Source organism: Cyprinus carpio, chromosome A13 (assembly GCF_018340385.1).
Source record: "Cyprinus carpio isolate SPL01 chromosome A13, ASM1834038v1, whole genome shotgun sequence".
NCBI lineage: Eukaryota > Metazoa > Chordata > Actinopteri > Cypriniformes > Cyprinidae > Cyprinus > Cyprinus carpio.
Window position 1 is genome coordinate 21,484,839 of NC_056584.1, and position 21,646 is coordinate 21,506,484.

At 36.5% G+C, this 21,646-nt stretch overlaps 1 protein-coding gene across 1 annotated transcript in view; it reads right to left on the bottom strand.

Annotated features, from left to right (window-relative positions):
* LOC109101270 (protein eyes shut homolog) overlaps nucleotides 1–21,646 on the bottom strand; it is a 194,177-nt gene that overhangs the window by 138,203 nt on the left and 34,328 nt on the right. The window contains 4 exon segments of the mRNA XM_042769360.1: nucleotides 2,367–2,480; nucleotides 2,844–2,966; nucleotides 3,068–3,301; nucleotides 21,494–21,598. Of these exon segments, the coding sequence (XP_042625294.1) occupies nucleotides 2,367–2,480; nucleotides 2,844–2,966; nucleotides 3,068–3,301; nucleotides 21,494–21,598 (576 nt within the window).

The following is a 21,646-nucleotide window of genomic DNA, read 5'->3' on the forward strand; positions in this document are numbered from 1 at the left end:
CGCCTAGAGTGAGCCGCGGCCTAGAGTGAGCGGAGGCCTTGAGACCGCCGCAGCCGGCGGATTCTACAAAGGTGTGTCCGTTGTGCTTGCGGCAACCACATGTGACGACCCCGGGCTGGACTCCACAGTCCACAGTGAAAGCCGATCCGGCTAGCCACAGTGCAAAGTTGATCTATTTCCTCAGCGACCAGTATGGATCAGCTCTAGGCATGACGAAGTGGATTTCATCCTCTTTTGGAAGGCCAAACAAAGTAGTTGCCACCGCCGCCATGTTGTGGAGACATTGTGTGTTTCATTGTGACAGCGAAACTACTTTGTTTGGCCTTCCAAAAGAGGACACAACTAGAAATCAGTGATTAAGTTGTATTTACAACACTGTTCCAGAACAGTTCAACCCAAATATTCAGATGTGTACAGGGCATTTTATGGAGAACAAGGACTGTTTCCTGAAAGAGTGGTCTACAATGCCATTGTCTGTTTCTATAAAGTGGGGCAATTCCAACTTTGCAAGTCTAGAGCTTCTGACTCACAGTCTGTAAGTACGTTTACATATTTAAAGAATTTGCCACTGATGATTCAAAAGCAAGTTTTGAGCAGTGTAGAGTAACACTTGTTGTTTGTTATTTCTCCGATCACAAATGCTGACATGGTTTTATGTTTACGCAGCACGATACGCAACACAACACAACGCGTAAAAAGTAATTATTTATTACAGTAATTATGTGCCCACTGGATGCTACAAATACCTTGTTTGTAATGGGTTTTATTGGTTTTGTCTCTCAGGACTCGCCATCACAGTATGTTAAGGGGCATAACATTTCCGTCACACTAGGGATGTAACGATTCACTCAACTCATGATTCGATTCGATTCACAAATTCAATTCGATTCACAATTATTTTTGTATTTTTTTTTTTTTTCAAGATGAGATTTAAGACAAATTATAAATTAAATGTGTCCTTTTATTATTGCTTGGACAAAATGCTGCATATTTCTTTTGTGAAACTGAAATATAACATTTTATCCAAATGTAAGTCGCTTTGGATAAAAGCATCTGTTAAATAACAAAATTTAAATATAATTTAAATGTAAATAACAATACTAAATTGAAATTTAAAACAAGCCCCAAATCTCCTTATATAAACAAAATAAGGCTTTGTCTGTGCTCTTTCCATTTAAAATGAGAGGCAACCACTTCATTTTAGATGCTGCATACATGCAACATGAGCAGTTTTTACACTAAATTAGATTGTATCAAAACAAAAATCAAAACAAAAACAGAATGACTTCACTTCAATTAAACGAAACAATACATAAAAAAAAAAATATCTGCATGAAACAGCAGACGAGCTGAATGAGACGCAGAATCACTCTCTGCCAGCAGGTGGCGCTTACAGTGTTTCCTTGGTTTCCACTGTAAACAAAGCAGCGGTACACTTATGAACTTTAATATGCATTATACAGAGGCAAGATGAAAATAAAAAATACCATCTAAACCTTTCTAAAGACAGTAAGTTCCCCTCAGACATACAGTCATATAAACTCCTACACCTAACTGAATCATTGAGATGCTAAACAAATCGTTGTTTAGCATCTCAACCGATTTGAATCGTCACATATTTGAATCGATTTTCAACCGGCTCGCGTTTAATTGTTACATCCCTATGTCACACGCTTGAGGAATTCGGCCAATCACAACACACTGGCCAATCAGCATACACCACGCTTTTCAGAACAATGAGCTTTGTAAAAATCGATGCGTTTCAGAAAGGCGGGGCTTAGAGGAGCAACAATAATGTACATTACACCTTAAACCTTGAACCTTAAACCACATAAACACAAAACATAACAACAAAAACACAAAAAAATACACTTTATAGCAATTTCATACAAACCCTAAAAACACTTTTAAGGTGATTGGGGCTCCCAAGTAAGACACCTAAATTCATCACGACATAACATCTCCGTTCCCTTTATCAGGGTGTGAGGGTTACTTACATAACCGAGACGTTCCATGAATAAGACAAATCTATTTTTACTTGATACTACTACTACTACTACTACTACTACTAGCCTACTATTGTAACCTTGAAAAAAAAATCAATATTAATCATAAACAAATAAATAAACAAATAATTAAAACAACACCACTCATGTTCCTTGTTTAATACTTCAAAAATTGTTGCTGAGATTATCATTCCCTGGCATTCCATAGGCTGAGGAGTGATACTGCAACCATCTGGAAATTTATTTTAAAGGATTCAATCCCACATTTACACATGGTTGTCATTTTCAAAATGTAACTTTGAGGCCTTTGTCACCCAAATTCAGCCAGTGAAACTGCAACGACAGGAAAGAATTATGTACCTGTGGTCCCAGCAGGGCAGAGACAGCTGAAGGAGTTAAGCTCATCTGAGCAGGAAGCTCCATTCTGACAGGGTAGACTAAGACACTCATTTACTTCAATCTCACAGTTATTACCTTGAGAAGAAGGGGAAAGGTTCATTTCATTAAGGATTTCCTTGCAAATAAAGGGGCCATGATGGCCCTTCAAATAAAATAACCCAGAGCTAATGATGAGGTGCTATGGAAGAAGAAGAAGAAGAAGAAGGAAAAAAAACAATCCTGTCTACTTGGTCAAATGGATGGCAGAAAATGTGATGGCAGGGTAATGCGGTTTAAGAAATTCCTCCTGATAAGCAGACGGTCAACTAATGTCTTACAATACAGAAGCAGATTTGAGGCCACAGACCTTTTAAACATGGCTCAACAGAGGGGAATTGAATGTTAGAAGACTGAGCAAGGGAAGAAATTGCTCTGGAAAATTGCTTGCAGTGGACTTACCGACAAACCCAGGTGCACAGAAACAGTCATGGGCATTGATACCATCTTTACAGATACTGAGTGCACCACAAGGCTTATTGAGACAGTCATCAATGTTTACCTCACAGAATCGTCCTTGTAACCCTGAGCAGAGATAAAAAATGGGGTGAGGGTTAAATGGATGCTTTAGTGAATGTGAGAACAGAGGGATCGGGAGGAGACAGACCATACAAAATCATTCTTACCAGGCAAACATTCACACACGAAACCCAGCAGGAGATCCACACACTTTGATCCGTGATGACACAATCCTTCAATGCAGTGACTGATAGAAGTTTCACAAAATAGGCCAGTATAGCCATGGTGACATGTGCACTTGAAACTTCCCTGTTGCTCTTCGCACATGGAAGTGCCCTTCGCATCACACGGGTTGGAAGTGCAACCCGCAGCCGGCATGGAGCAGTCATGTCCTGTGAATCCTGTGTGAAATGGTAAGAAAGAGCTGATTGATGTGGAATGGCTCAATGGAGACACTTTAGTGTTAGTTATTCAGCTGCCATGCCTCAGATGACACTGTTGCCAAACCCTAGTACTCCATACATTTACATCAAGAAGGGGTATAAACAGACATAAAACACAAATATTATGCCACTCAATTAACATGCAATTCATAAAAGAAAGGAAACTTTCAAAGTTGTATTCAAAACTGGATATTTTGGATTCATTTGTATGGCACCTTGACTTTTCAAAGATGAACGGATACATCATGCCAATAAACCTACTGAAGTAAACCTAATAAAACTTAAGCCAACCTCACCAGTAAAACGATTTACACAAAAATCGAAATCTGTGCTATAGGAACCATATTTCACCTGGTCGCCATTTGAAATAGGTCTGTCCTCTCAGACTATAGCAGGCACTGGCGTATAGGCAGACCTTATCCAGAGATGTGCAATCAGTGACAGCCATGGAACAGTTCTTATCTTGGAGAGGCAGCAGATAAAAAGCACAACTACGCAAGTGATGCAGAGGTCACAACCCAAGAACACGTCCTGTCATCAATGCTCCAATCAAGTGGCATGTAATTGACATTGCTAATCTGAGACTGCCAACAACTGAAGAGTAAACAACATCTTGAATTGGAAGCGTTTACTTTTTTATTAGTCTTTTTTTTAAGTCCTATTATTTTATTTTATTTTTTTCCTCCCTCTGCAATGCTTTGACATTGTGTATTTCATGTCAATAAAGCAACAATAATTTTGGAACAAAATTCTTGACAAATAATTAAAATAATAATAATAATTGGAAAAAAAAACATATGCATACAAACAAATGTTTAATTTGTTCTTCATTTCACACTTTACATTGCTTTTCACATTTGTGAAATTCACAAATAATATGGATATGACTATTCCCCAACATCATCAAAATTTTTAACATTTTTCTCAACATCAATATTTTACATTAAAAAAACATTTATTTTACATATAACCACTTCTTACCACTAATTCTAAATTGCTGCTCACTTAAATAGAAGTGTGAAAGTGAAGTGTGAAATAAATTTTACAAATGAATGCACACATGCTCCTTGCAGTCCTTCTAATTAATGCCATAAAACCTGCATGTATAATAAATGTCAAAAATAGGACACTATACCCACTGCATAATACCCATATTTACACACTCAATTTATTATTTTTACTTTTGCTATCTTTTTCATTTAAATTATCCAGTAATTATGTAATTTGATGACTCTAATATCAGCTTACAGAAACATGCACAATATAAAATGTAATTAATCTAGAGCTACAACTGTAACAAATTAGTAATCATACATCGTCAACTGCTTTCAAAGGGGACAACTACTAATACTAAATGTCCAATCTCATCTTCTACCTGAATGGGGCACTAGTATTGAGACAGCTGTACAGAACTGAGAAGGCCTGTGAATCTTTCAGTATAATCAATGGGACATCTGAACTGCCAACATTCCTCTTTCAGAGCATGTTGCCGAGACATTGATGTCTCTGTAATGTCAGTGTATACAATGCACATAGAACACTGAAAGAAGTACTGCTATGCTGGTACTCTTTAGAGTTTAATCTATGCTCGTCTCCATGTTAAAAGACTCTGGTATTCTCCTGTGTGTTAACTCATACAGTGCAATCCTGGACAATACAACTGCAAAAATTTCAACCCTGAAAACAATCTTGCCAAAATGTTTTGGAGAATATACTGTATGATGCCTAGTCCCAGAAGATTTTTTTAATATCTCTTCTTAAATTCCTTTGGAGAAATAAAGACATAAAAGCAGAAAAAATGCTGTAATAATTCCCTAAAGCTAGTCTCTAAAACTAACTAAAATACACCTGACTACTGCAGCAAAAAGTCTAAACCCTAAAACCATTTAGTATAAAAATCTCACTATGATTTTTCCAAACACTCAAATTGAAAGCTATTCTAGTCATGGAAATACACATCCTTGACTAGGAAGATTCTGAAATCTTCAAAACTGCCTGACACTTAAATTACAATACCGGTCAAATCACCAATAAAATATCAAAAACTATACCACGAATTTGGCCTCTTCAGGTCAAGCCATACTATAAAAAGCTGAAAACAACTGTCCAGCCAATGTGCATGTGTGTTGAAGAGTTAACACTGCTGTAAAAACGGTGATGGCTTTGCCAATGAGACAATTGGCCCTTTTAATTGAAAGGTGGGCGTTAATTTTCTATAGCTGCTAATTGTTGTAATTTCTCCCATTCTCTCCTTATTCTGCCTGTAAATATTCTAAAAAGACCTCAGTGTAGAAATACAGTAAGACAACATGATTTACATGGTATAGAACTAACTAAAGCTCAGCAGATCATGATTACTATAAAACAGAAACATTATTTCCCTGCAAGTTGCTGGACACAACTTGTTAATTCTCTTGCCTTCCAATATTTGCATTTCAAATAATTCCATTAATGATGTGACTCAACACTGAGTTCACAGATTTCCTCTAGGAGATGGGCTTATTTTTAGATCTTTGATGTTTTGCTTTTTGTGCTCTAACAAGCCACATACAGTATTGATTAACGTGGCTCGCTGTAACATAATAGAAAAATCTGAATAAATCACAACATTCTTTACAACAGCTACTTAGCAATGAATCCCTGAGGGCACGTGCATGCATAACCCTCCTGTTAGATCAATGCAAGTAAAATTAATGGTGCAGAAAGCAGAACCACTGAGAATTTGCTTCACTTCACAGTAGGTGCCCTCAAAACTTACATTTGAATGACATGAAGTAAATATATCAGCCTTCTGTAAACCACACACCCTGCGGTGCACTACATGAGCAGAAGTAGATACGAACCCTTTTTAATTAGAGCGTTTAGCTATTTCAGACCTTTTCCTTGTTGACAAATGCAGCCATCGAACTGAAAAGCTTAATGGCTTTTTACAAGGTCATAAAATGAAGACAGCCACATTTATGCACTGTTCTGGTTAACTGGAGGTGTTATTACAAAGAAGATATGAATAACTCGGTTCAGCCATAGAGTGGTAAACCACACCAAACACGCATGATCTCTGAATACTGAAGCATGTGAGAGTGCAAAAAATGCTAACATTCAACGTTGAGCTCCTGGAAGCAAAGTCAGCTCACAGAAAACTTCATGAAATGGGTTTCAACAGCTGTGGAGCTACAAACCAGCTCATGTGCGGGCTTCAGAAGTGTGAAGCTCACCATTACTGGACTCTTGAGCAGTTAAAATCCATTCTCTGGAGTGATGGATCACTCATCACCATCTGCCAGCCTGAAGGATGCATTTGGATTTGCCAGGAGAACTCTACCCGCCCGAAAGCACAGTACCAGCTGTACAGTTTGGAGAAGGAGAAATAATACTTTTTCATTGTTAAGGCAATTCCCTTAAGCCTTACACAGAGAAATATATTCTAAAAATTTGACAAATACTACTGTTCTATGCTTTCTGGTTGCTTTTTGAGATAGACGTTCCCCATAGTGCAAAAAAAGAGAGATTCATTTAGAAACTATTCGTTGGACGGTTGTAGATGCCCTGACCTCAACCCCATGAAGCAAATTTGGATGCAACTGCATTCTCTCAACATCAGTGCCAAACATCAGAAATGCTTGCAGCTAAATGCAGGCAAAACTGAGACATGCTGGCTCTGTACCAAAACCTACTGAGCAGCCTCACTGTCTACACTGGAAGCCACACTGAAAGCAGCATCATAATCGAAGTAAAGTATAAAAGATGTTTTGAGTGAATTTTACATCACATGCAAAATGTCCCTGTTACCTGACATTTGTCACTGAATTGGGAACCCTGGGGCATCACACATCTCTATGAAAGCCTGAGATTGAGGGGAAAAAAAGCATTATGAGAGTGGCTCAATGTTTTAAGCCAATCAGAAAAAATATTTTTCCACATTAAGGGTTACTGGTGTGTCTTGAATGGCTGAAGTCTGGAAAGACCATGTGTGCTTTGCAAAATGGCGAAATGACTAATATTACTTAAATCACCTTTAACTTATTTAAAATAATGTTAATAGGAAGCAGTTATTTAGCACATAGCATATATTTAAAAAGGTAGAAAATCTAAATGGCATGAAATGGAGAAAAGTGCAGGACTCAAATTTTCTGGCATTTTATGCCACCATAAATGCTTTCCAGATCAAGTTTCTACAACATTTCTTTTTCAGTGTTAGCATGTTCCTAAACTTACAGCCTGATTGTCAAATAAGAACAAATCAAAAATGTATTTGTTTGTTTGTTTATTTATTTATACACTACACATTTAAATATTGGGTGAAATTGTGCATATTCATTACATCAGGCACTATTTCTAATCAATAATTTTCTTTTCTTTTCTTTTTTCTTTTTTTTTTTTTTGGAACTGTTCCTGGGACGATTGCCTTAAAACTATTACCTAGATTGGTTAAAGACAGAACTGTATCCAAGCTCACTGTCTGAAATGACCAAATGGACAAACAAGACAGGATATATGTTCTACATTTAAAGTTCATGGAAAATTAACATATAAGGAATGTAGTTTTGAAACAGTTGATCAGAGTGTTTTTATTAAACACACCTTATTCCGCACATAGCATATATTTAAAAAGGTAGAAAAGCTAAATGGGGTGAAGTGGAGAAAAGTGCAGGACTCAAATTTTCTGACATTTTATACCACCATAAATGCTTTCCAGCGCATGGTCACGCTACAAAATGACTATCATTAGCTCTGTCACAGGCTAAGCCTGCAGGAGGCCCGTGACTAATGCTGGGCCATCAGCACCATCGGTGTGGGCAAATTCTCATCATTCCTCAAACTGACCATGGAACCAATTTCTACCTCTCCCCATGTCATAAAATCTGACAATTATCCTGACTTCATTAATAATGCATAGCAGTCCTTGCCCGCAATCAAGGTTTAATCAGCAATGTGTCTCACAGGTAGGGCATTGACTGAGCCAAGAAATTATTGGCAAATTGTAAGGATTTATTTCCCCCCTCAACTTAATGATATAAATGACTTGGGGTAATTTAGTTGGTTTAACAAGCAGGACAGCGTTATCAAACCTGAGACTCTGCTTGCATACTGTATGTAGCTGCTGCCATGGTAACAATGCAATTAATCAGAGTTATTGAATTTTTTTTCAATCAGGCAGCAAAACAAAACAACACATAGCTAATGAAATAAATAAATAAAAGAATGAGAATTTAAATTACATTTGAATTACTAAATCGAAATGGATTAGCACAGGTTTGCACAAATGCTTACAGATGGTGATGTGTGTAATTTCTTCCAGTGTTAAGATATTTCCTATCCCATCTTAATATGCTTGATGTTTAAGGATGATTGTAATCACTGTGGCGCTATCAAAACAGTGCTTGCTCGACCATTCACAACCAGCCTGACATAGTTTGGTCAACCAATGTCTTGAGAGTGGGGTTGGACTGTCTCCTTGTCTGACCAGTGAAAGACAGGTAGAGTGTTTCCGGAAACCTGTTTGAAAACAATCATTATTTTGCTGTTCTGTTTGGTGCATCTAGAGGCACAGAAATCTCAAACTTCACCTTAAAATTCATAAACTTATTTGAATCAGTAGAGTGGAAAACTGTACTAGACTACTGAAAAAGTAAGTTTCATCCTCATAACTCACTTTAAAATCAACCGTGAGATTTCTTGCAAGTAGTCACCGATTTGTTTCAATTTTCAAGAGGCAACATTAGTATCTCCACATGGATTCAACTAACAATAAATCAAGCTAGTTTAAATCAGACTAAAGCACCCTTTATAATAATTTGACTAACAGAGGGATTCATTCAGTCTGTGTTGTGTGACAAGAGAAATGTGGCAGTGCAATTGTGCAAATGAAATGTTTAATCGTTGTCACTTCAACAGCACTTTTATGACACCACTACTGGATCTGCACCATAACACCCTAATGTAAAAGGGGGCTAGATTTAATTGAATTTACAGACCAGAAATGGCTATGCATCTCATCTGAGCATAAAAAATATAGAAATACATTGCATTGGACATCATATTAAGAGTCACCTGTACATATTCTGCTCGCCACAGTTATGTTCAAGCAGAATCTGATTTATATCTCTTTTGATTTATCTCACAGAGATGGCTGCCAAAGCGTGCACAGCAGAACAGAGTCATTACTACAGTCCCCTTGGTTAGTTTAATCCCACAGGCAATTAGGATTTGTAGGACTTTGTTTTTCACTCAAAAGAAGGTTTACAGGGTTGTTATTGATTCTGAAAGCTCCGCGGGCACACACGGACTCAACCCACTGGATCATTTAATCATGTTTAATAAGAGGCAGTCATTGCCTCTCTGATTTATTGCATTACACAAGCCAGTGACAAAACCAGACACAGCCCAGATAAAAGCAAAATCATCTCCACATTGACACACAGGCACTGGACCACACAAACAAATACAAACAATGGCCATCTAAAATCTAGCTCACAATGACTCTTATCAGGATATTTGTGCTAATCATAAGATTAGGCTCTTTTTTCACATTTTGTATTTTTGTCCATACACGTCTGGATAAGAAAATGGCATTATCAGGACTGCCAATCAGTCCATGAGCGACACTTTGTTATAAATAGCAAAAAAAAAAAAAAAAAATTGGTCTGGCCAATTTGGGGGGCTGAATGTGTCACAAAATAGCAAAGGTTTAACATGAATATAAATTACATAACTTGTGAATAATATATATATATATATATATATATATATATATATATATATATATATATATATATATATATATATATATATATATATATATAGATATATATATATATAAAATGCATTTTTTTTTTCTTGGAGTAAATAAACCTAAAAACACTACCATTCAAAAGTTTGGGGTCATTAGTTTTTTTTTTTTTAAGAGAGAGAGAGAGAGAGAGAGAGAGAGAGATACTGTTTGACTGTGTATTTGATTAACTAAATGCAGCATATGTATGTATAAATTACTTTAACTGAAATTATAAACATTATAAACAAATTATAGTCCAAAAAAGAAACAAAAAACATTAACAATTTGAATACAAGAGCGGAGTTTTACACAGTTGTCACTACCGCTAGCTGCTAGCAAATGGAACAGCATTAAACCAAATCCAATAGTTTTGGTACCTAGCACAACCATAGTGGTGCGCTCTGCCTCAGAATCCCATAGCAACAACCATTAGCAAGTCAGAAAGAGAGTTCTCATAGTCAAAAACCTTCCTGTATCTTCTTTAACCATGAAGAAATGTGATCCCATTAGAGCTCTGCAGGAGACCCAGCGTGTTATACAGGAAGGACTTTGTCATTTCCATCATGACAGATCAGCCTAACAAAGCTGTCACCACAGCTCTGGAAGCAAGACGAGGGATTACTGAACAGCCAGAGGGACCCTTCATTATTGTCAGTGTGTTTTAGATAACAGGTGTACACATCATGTAAGAAGGTTCACATTCAGGATTACGCTTTTAAATATTTGCGGGTATGGTTTCTCTGGAAAGCATCTATGCAGGCAAACAGCTCCTACTATATACACTTAGTCTAAAATCCTGTTTGTCAAATATTACATTTTAGTCATACATTTAAAATCAGCAATAGAATCTGCAATTATACTATGTTAAAGGTTCACAACTAGGGTACTAAAACTTAAAGCATTTTTGTGAATTGGAACAAAGCTGAAATAAAATTAATATACACCAAAATTACAAACTGGAAATAAATAAAAACTAAAACTAAAAAAAAAAAAAAAATCTCTAACAAAAACAAAAACCAAAAAAGAAAAAGAGAAACAAAACCTGCAGCAAAGCTACATTATAGTAAATATGTCAACATTTAGATGTTCTTAATTAAAATAAATAAACCTAATTAATACATTTAAACCTAAAAATAAATAATAAAAAATATTAAAAATGAAAAAACCACATAACAAAACTACAAAAAAAAGCTATTTAACATGTAATAAAAACTACAATAGAATATCAATAATATTAAAATAACACTGCTCACAACTCCCATTCCTGCAGCTGCCATGTTAAGAATTATTATTTCTCCCTTTCCTTTTTCACCAAGCAGCCCATCTACTCCCCCTTATACTGTCTCTGGTTCTATTCACACGATGAATCGTGACACAAGTGATGACAACCATCAAAATTTGAGGTAAACAGCCTTTAGCTGATAAATTATGAAACCAGTAAGCTCAATGTAAAATCAAACCACACCACTTTTTAAGATAGCTTAAAATGAACCTATCGTGCAATGTAAGATAATTTAAAATGATGTAAATTCTGCAAATGTCATGCATTTATGTCTTGCGCTAAAACATCATTATGGCAAGAAACATCTATGAAATGTCTATACCTCAGTCATCCTTGAGTGTGTATAAGCTTCTCATTTGCATAGGACATCACTGGCTATCTCTCATTTAGACATGTCAAGAATAAATGGAGATAGACTAATGAAGATGTGCTTATTGATAAAGTGGTATTAAATTATGTAAAATCATCAGTCATAAATGAAATTCTCACTTGCTGTGTAGAATAATGATGCAAGGTAGCACAGCTCTTTAATCTCTGGCACTTGTAGAAAACACCACTGTGGTGCAGGCAGCTCAGACAGTCAAGAGATATAATGTCTTTGAAAATTTTGCCATTAATATAAAGAGGTTTAAATATTCTGACAACGGCTTCTAATAATTTCCTATCTTGCAAATGGCATGCATAAGAAAATTTATACCAATAATGCAGCATGTAGACCGCATCAGTGAAGGTTTCTTTTTAGTACCTCGGTACTGGAAGTATTTTACCCCATTTATTTTCTCCACAAGCATTTTAAAAATTCATGAAGAGTTTTAAGCCTTCAACAAACCAGCTTTGAGATTATTTAAATCATTTTTCAGATTTGTTTACTTATGGCTTTAAAAATTTTAAGTACACTGTCTTGTTCACTATCTTTAATATTATTATTTAATATTATTATTAATATTATAAGTACAGTGGGTATAGAAAAGAATCACCCCCCTTTAAAATAATCACATTTTGTTGCTTTGCAGCCTGAAATGAAGACTGGCAAAGGCTTCATCAATGCCTAGAAGCACAGTTATTAAGATGTGAAAGGTATTTGGTACAACACAGATCTTCCCTGGATCAGGACGTCACTCAAAACTGGATAAAATAGCCAGGAAGCAACTGCTCAGAGAGGCTACTAAGAGACCTACAGCAACTCTGAAGCAGTTGCAGGAATTTATGTCAAAGAGTGGTCATTATGTGCATGTGACAACAAAATCACAAATTCTACACAAATGTGGCTTGAATGGGAGGATTCCAAGAAAAAAGCCACTCCTCAAGAAAGGCCATATGCAGTCACGACTGAGATTTGCCAAAACGCTTCTTAAAGATTCTGAAGCAGATTAGACTAAAACTGAATTACCTGGCCTCAACACCAAACGACATGTCTGGTGGAAATCCAGTACAGCTCACCATCCAAATAACAGCATTCCTACAGTAAAGCATGGAGGTGGTGATATCTTGTTATGGGGGTGTTTCTCTGCAGCAGGGACTGGAGCACTTGTCAGGAAAGAAGGAAACATGGATGGGTCAAAATACGGTCAAATTTTTGAGGAAAATCTGTTGCCCTCTGTCAGAAAGTTATCAATGGGAAGAAGGTTTACCTTCCAACATGACAATGACCCAAAGCAAAACTGAGCACACAGTGATTGAAGGAGCAAAAGGTGAATGTCCTTGCATGGCCTACTCAGAGCCCAGACTTAAACCCCACTGAAAATCTGTGGAATCAGACTGAAGTCCACAAATGTTCACCATCAAATTTAACTGAACTTGAGCAGTTCTGCAAATAAAAGTGGGCAAATATTGCAAAGTCTAGATGTGCAAAGTTAGTAGAGACCTCTCCCAACAGACTAAAGGCTGTAATTAAAGCAAAAGGTGGATCAACAAAATTTTAACACAAGGGATTTTTTTTTTTCAAATCAGGGATTCAGGTTTTTTTTTTTTTTTTTTTTTCTGACATGTTGGTGTCTTTCACTTGGATGTTATAAGTTTCACTGAGGAAATACAGCTGGATAAATTAAAAACTGTGTCCATCTTCATTTCAGGCTGTAAAGCAACAAAATGTGGTAATTTTAAAGGGGGGGGGGGGGGGGGTTATTTTCTATACCCACTGGGTATCAGATGTACATCTTGGTACTTTATCTCTCCTTAAAGGGTGTATATTAGTACCCAGAGGTGAAATTAAACCTTGATTGTTTTTTTTTTTTTTATTATTATTTTAAGTTGAAATTTCTGCCTTGTCACTTCTACAAAATGTAAATGTGTGTTGAAAGGATTGTTACCACAGAGTGCTTTTTTGAAAAAGAAATCTGGAACCCAACTATTGTGCTCTATTCACACTGCGTATGTAATTTAAATGTACCAGGTACAAAAACAGCTAGACCGTGTGTCCAAAGAATTCCATCTCTCACATATGCACACAGACCAACAAAAGAAATAAAAAAAATTGCAGAAAAATGCAAAAATACCCCCTGTGTGAACAGCCCCTATAATCTACCTCAGACAGGCTGACAAACTCTATTGCAAAATGACTTGCTGTCAACTGAAAGCCAATGACGTTCAATGATATGAAAAAAACAAAAACAAACAAACGATATACAGATATACATGTCTATTCAATGCTTTACTCATCTACCAAAATGAATGGAATGTTTAAGGGGATTTTTCAACAAATATGCAATAAATACAGTATAAGGCAATATATTTTTTTGAATGAATTCTTATTTAGCAAGGATGCATTAATTTGCTTAAAAGGGAAAGTTACATTGTTACGAGAGTTTATATTTGAAATAAATGCTGTGCTTTAGAATTTTCTATTCAAAGAATCCCCAATTTTAATTTATTTTTTCACATTTTTTACAATTAATCTGCAAACATGCTGATAAGAAGAAATGTTTCTTGTGTACCAAATCAGCGTTACAACAATTTCTGAAGAATCATGAGACACTGAAGACTGAAGTATACTGCTGAAATTTCAGCTTTGCCATCACAGAAATACATTACATTTAAAATGTTAAAATAGAAAATGATTATTTTAAATTGAATATTTCAAAATATTACTGTTTTTACTGTAAAAATCTTTCAGGCCACAAACTCTCGAATGGTAGTGTAATATAATACTAAGAAATGAATAGAATAAAATAGAATAGAATGACACATTATTATTTGAACATCTTAAACTGACATACGTAGATGATATTCTTTCTATTCTCTGCTTCCCCACATCTCAGTGTGTTTCTGGCTTGGCTGTAGTTCACTAAGGTCCACATCCCCTGAGCAAACTTTCCCTCAGAAGCCTGAAATCATTACAGATTAAGAGTCTCAGAGATGCATTGCACTTTTTTCCTCAGCAATGCCAAACTGGAAAATATTACACTTCTCCCATTTTAGGCACCACTTTGTCAGATTCCTTAAAGCTTGTTAGCAGAGCTGTAAAACGGCACATTTCCAGAGGATGTTAATGGCTTTGATATGTTTTGTGTGCAGAAGATGCCCTTTCTGACTCAGATTTATGAAGCCATCGATTCCTCTGGCAGACTACCTGCTGGCTTGTATGCTAATAGACTGAATCTGCACATAAAGCCCCGTTGTGCTGATCTATATCACATTTGTCTGCTGGTGCAGATACACTGTTCACATGCAGCTGATAGACGAGCATGTCGATAACCTTTGTTATAAATAAAACAAAACTACATGCAGTAACTAATATTTGATCAATACCTGCTGGAAATGAGGCCAACTGATGCATGGAGCCAATAATTAAACAAATTACAGTCTTAATAACCTCCCTGGCAATGAGTTTCAGTATCTTAAATTCAGCTTCAACACATTGGCCATCTTATTATGTTCTTATGCATCCAATTGTTATCAAAGGGGAGGAAATCAGACTAAACACACCATGAGGGTCTGACAGAAACACCCCAGGTAAAATGTGCCCTTTGGTTTCTCCTACTCAAATCCTAACTCTTGACTCATCTGAAGTGAAGTTGGATTACATCAGAAAAGACAAGCACTATCTTAGGTACAAGATCCACTGTCAGTGTTCTGAAAATCCTTATAAATCCTGAACGTGCGATTGCATAAATCAACCTAACAATCTCTTCAACTGCCACATGTTTGGAAAAGAGTCATTAATGGACAGCCAGCACTTCTGCCAAACCACGTAAGCGGTATTTAACAACCAATTGTGCATGCAATTCACCGAGAAGTTAATGTAGCATGAAGGAATGTCACGCATATAATGCTGCCTTTTCCAAATGGGATTTCTGACACATTCCGGGGCTGAGAGCTATTCTCACTCCTGCAAAGCATCCAACGACACACTTAAAAAATGCCTACCTTTATTTATGTATTTTTTTTACCTACCTCAAGGGTGTCCATACTACAGCCCATACGTCATCTACAGCCCACCACCTGTTCTGTTGCAGCCAGCGAAATAGAGCATTGAAATAGAACAGAATTTAGAATTTCGCTTTTGAAAAACTAGTGTCTTCTCTTTGAAAGCTCAAGATTGCAGTGACAACCACCTGAGTACTAAAAGAAATTTGGAAAACTCTAAAAATCCACTGAAGGGCCAAATAAAACGATTGGCATGCAAGTACTGCCATACTGTGCCCATGTTCTCACTCATTAGTGTTTCGATCCAAAAACCTAAAAAATAAGAAAAGAACAACCCACACTTAATGCATGCCTGTGCTGCTGTGCACACTCAGCAGATATACAAGTTTATCGACCAAATTTCCTGAAATGTTCTCTCTCACAAGTACTGCTGGTACATTTAAGCATGAATTAGTAGGTTTCAATGAAAAATTCAAGTAGACTTTGCAATGCTACTTGAGAGTAAGGACACACAGGAGAGGGTACATAAAACTGTCTTTTTATTAAAAAATATATATATATACACAACAAGTGTTCTTAATGTTTTTGAAAGAAATCTCTTCTGCTCAACAAGACTGCATTTATTTGATAAAGCTGGAACAATTTAAAATAACTTTTCCAATTTAATGTTAAAATATATCAAACAAATATATAATATATGACATAAACAAATGATATATACAGTGGGTATAGAATCACTCCCCTTTAAAATAATCACATCAGACGGACACAGTTTTTGTTTTATTCAGCTGTATTTCCTCAGGGCAACTTATAACATCCAAGTGAACAATATAACACCAACATGTCAGAAAGAAAAAAAAAAGTACAGACTCAATGATTTGGAAAAAGGATCACCCCCTGGTGTCAGTATTTTGTTGACCCACCTTTTGCTTTAATTACAGTATTTAGTCTGTTGGGAGATGTCTCTACTAACTTTGCAATATTTGCCCACTCTTCTTTGCAGAACTGCTCAGGTTCAGTTAAAGGGGTCATATGATGTTGCTAAAACGAACATTATTTTGTGTATTTGGTGTAATGAAATGTTTATGAGGTCTAATGTTCAACAAACATTATTTTCCACATATTGTACATTATTGTTGCTTCTCTATGCCCCGCCTTTCTGAAACGCGTAATTTTTTACAAGAATCATCGGTCTGAAAAGCGAGGGGTGCTCTGATTGGCCAGCTACCGAGTGTTTTGCGATTGGCTGAATGCCTCAAGCATGTGATGGAAATGTTAAGCCCCTTGCCATACTGTGATGCATGTCCCGGTCAGAACACGGCGAGACAAGACAAAAACAATAAAACCCATTACAAACTAGCCATTTGTTGCATCCAGTAAGGACATAATTCCGGATTATAATGACTTATACTGTGTTTTTAAGCGTTGCGTTGCATCGCGCCGATTAAACATAAAACCATGTCTGCATTTGTGATCGGAGAAACGACAAACAACAAGCGCTACTCTACAATGCTCAATACTTGCCTTTGAATCATCAGTGGCAAATCCTTTACATACTGTATGTAAACGTACTTAAAGACTGTGAGTCAGAACAGCAGGCATTGTAGTCTACTCTCTCAGGTTCAAACAGTCCTACATAAAATGTGCTGCAAACATCTGAATATTTGGGTTGAACTGTTCTGGAACAGTGTTGTAAATACAACTTAACCACTGATTTCTAGTCATGTCCTCTCTTGGAATGCCAAACAAAGTATTTTCGCTTTCACAACGAAACAGCGCCTCCACGACATCAAAGGTTACGCCTTCTTTCTTTGCGTGAACATTTGGGCGGTGTTATGCAAATCTTCCCACATTGTGACGTAGACATGTGTGGGCTTGTTTAAATGAGGCGTTTTAGGAGGGCGTGGACAAGTCTTAACCTTTATAAAGAATATCTCTTTGGGTTTGAGACTTCAGTCTTCGCAACTTTAGGGATCTCATCTATTCACGAACAGCTTGTAACACTCCAAAGAGAAAGGAAAACTTGAAATCGCATCATATGACCCCTTTAAATTTAATGGTGAGTGTTTGCGAACTGTAGTCTTCAAGTCATTCCACAGATTTTTATTGGGGTTTAAGTCTGGGCTCTGATTAGGCCATGCAAGGACATTCACCCTTTTCTCCTTCAATCACTGTGTTCTCAGTTTTGCTGTGTGCTTTGGGTCATTGTCATGTTGGAAGGTAAACCTTCTACCCATTGATAACTTTCTGGCAGAGGGCAGCAGATTTTCCTCATTAATTTGACCGTATTTTGCCCCATCCATGCTTCCTTCTATCCTGACAAGTGCTCCAGTTTGTGCTGCAGAGAAACACCCCCATAACAGGATAACACCACCTCCATTGTAGGAATGCTGTTATTTGGATGGTGAGCTGTATTGGATTTCCGCCAGACAAATCGTTTGGTGTTGAGATCAAATTCAATTTTAGTCTCATCTGCTTCAGAATCTTCAAGGTGTGTTTTGGCAAATCTCCGTCGTGACTGCATGTGGCCTTTCTTGAGGAGTGGCTTTTTTCTTGGAACCCTCCCATACAAACCACATTTGTGGAGAATATGTGATATTGTTGTCACGTTCAAAGACCACTCTTTGTCATAAACTCCTGCAACTGTTTCAGAGTTGCTGTAGGTCTCTTGGTCGCCTCTCTGAGCAGTTTCCTCTGGCTCTGTCATACAGTTTGGAGTGACGTTCTAATCCAGGGAGGGTCTGTGTTGTACCAAATACCTTCCACTTCTTGATAAAAGACTTCACTGTGCTTCTAGGCATTAATAAAGCCTTTGAAATTTTTCTCCTGACTTGTGCCTCTCCACAACTTTATCCCGAAGATCTTTTGACAGTGCTATGCCACCTATAGTTGATTGTTTGCTTCAGTTGCACTACCAAGGCCTGAAATAATTCAGGAAAGCTCTTTTCATGCTGAGCTAATCAAAATGACCACAACTGATCACAGTTGAAAGTCAAATGGCTTTGTGTACCATTGAGAAGGTGATTAGCTACACCTGATTGAGTTTACAAGTCATTTTTAGTAGTTCATTTTTGATGTTGATGTAAAGTAAAGCTGGAAAATAAAAACTGAGTCCGTCTTCATTTCAGGCTGCAAAAAAACAAATTTTAATATTATCTATACCCACTGTGTGTATGTGTGTGTGTGTATATACAGTATATATAAGTAAATTTTTTTTGCAGCCATTACTCCAGTCTTCAGCATCACATCCTTCAGAAATGATCCTAATAAGCTGATTTGCTGCTAAAGAAACATTTCTTATTTCTACAATGTTGAAAATGGTTGTGCTGCTTAATATTTGTGTGAAAACCTTTATGGATGTAATTGATCTCAGACTGTTGTTGCCTAAAAGGTCATTTTTTTTCTTTTTTCCCTGGCAAAATAATAAATAAATAAATAATTAAATACCCCCCCCCCCCCCACACACACACTGTGTATATATATATATATATATATATATATATATATATATATATATATATATATATATATATATATATATATATATATATATATATACTGTATATATACACACACACATTTAGGTGTTTTTAAAAATTGCTACATTCACTATGTACCTTTAAGATGACCTTATTTGGTATTTAACTACAACATAGGAGGGAACATGTTTCAGTGACTTGGAATGCAGATTGCAAAATAGTTCAGTATATAGTCTTACAAGCAACTCACCTATCAAGCTAGTATTCTGAAACACCCACATTTTAAGCCACACTGGATGACAAAGCCCATTAAAATATAATTACATGCACAGCTCCATACACATACAGGTCTGGTGAAGGATTATAAGAACAAGTATTTGTATTTATTGGTCTTCTGAACCATGAGGGTAATGAGAACTCATTCGTTCTCAGGTGAGCTGGCATGCCAAGAGAATATAGATGTGAATTAATTAAACGAAAGACCTGACATTGCAGTTCACAGAGTATGCCAGTAATAAAATGTCACACTGCTCAGAGAGACACACAAAAATTATATGAACATGAATATTACCATATATAAAGCTATAAACCTATTTACAATTAAATCACAAATAGCCTTAACAAATAGAAGAAAACCAAAAGCATCCGGCTGGCAGGCAGTTATTCAATATTTTACATGTAGTGCATTCAACAACAAGACAATAACGTCAGCTATTCACAAATGTATGGGAAAACGCTGAGAGTAATGGTTCAGAAAATCATGCAAACGATGCTTTGGTATGATCACACTGAAGTATCATGAACAGGATCCTCATATGTCCTTTTAGAAAATGTCAGTTTGAATATAATCTGCCATTATGTGCATCTGAAGTTGTTCTTGGTATGAGTAACCCTTATCATCAAGTAACATCATCAAATCACTATACTCTCATGACCTTGTCTAGAAGTCATTTGTATCCGCAGCATGGTGGCAGCTTATATCCTTTTATTTTCCTGAGGGTTATGATTCAAACACTTTCCGAGGGATTATTGATACTGCACTTATTTTCCGTCATTTCCTGATGTGCAATAGGCATACTTGACAGCTTTGTAGGAGGATGCAGAAACTAAAACCAGCTCTATTCTTGCCAGGAAGCCCACTCAGTTCACCCAACCTGTTGCACATCAACAGCCCAGTACAGAAACGAGATGAAAATTATGCATGACTGAGAGGATGGCACATCTTATAATCTGCATTTATGTTAAGGTTCTTACTAAATTGTGTTGTCCTACACTGTTTTGTGAGTCATTGTTCTTTCTTATGGCACTCCTAGAATTTTTTTTTTTTTACAGTGAATTGTGTAATTGTGTATTAACTTCTGCTATATTCTTAGGAAACATTTCTATATGTGCCCAATGACCTACTGTTAATATGAACCACCCCCCCATATATTTATTTACAGATAATGAACATCATATTCTATGCTCATATTATTTCATATTAAAAAAATATAATATAATATAATATGATATGATATGATATGATATGATATGATATGATATAATATGATATAATATAATGATTTATATATATGGCAGTCACAGCCGTGGTAATTTAGGCCTAAGATGGGAAAATACAATTTGATTTTCAAATCAATGCTGAGATTTTCAGGTTTCCTGCGAATAGGACTTCGAAAGTGGCTTCCCATCACTTATTATTTTGAGATTCAATCTTGAACGTTAATTTCCGAAATCGAAATTAATTTTTAAGGTTTTAACCTGATCAAGGTTTCCAACACCACACCATCTCCCGTAAGTATTGTGCCCTCTAATGAGACCTGTCCTGACAAGATAGAGGTCTGTTTTCTGTCACCATCATTTTTAAGACAATTAAAAGGAGGCCGTTTTAATAAACACTAGAAAATTTACACTGATGGATTCTATTCCCATTGGGCTGGTAGATTATCTAGAAAACAGGGAGCATGAGTCACACAGGACAAGTTTCTAGGGACCCAATAAAGGTTCACATCGACAGATGAATGTGAGCTGTGGAGATAAGGGCTTAACTAAACTCTAAATGGTTCCTGGGGAAAAAATTCCTATATGGACCTGTGGCTCCTTCCCAAGAACAATGACATTTTTTAAACAATGTTGTTCTGTTAAACAATGCTGTTCTATATATCAAGTTCTTTAAATCATACATGGTGCAGCACAACTGCTTTCAGCTCAGGATGCATCTGTTGTTTTGGAACAGAGTGCTGGACATTACTTACCAAGTGGACAGATACAAATGTAGTCATTGACCAGATCAATGCAGGTGCCCCCATTAAGGCAGGGTCTGGACCAGCACTCATTCATATTCTTGGAGCATGTTCGACCTGCATGATGGACATTAACACATGCAAAATAGATAAGAAAATGCCTGT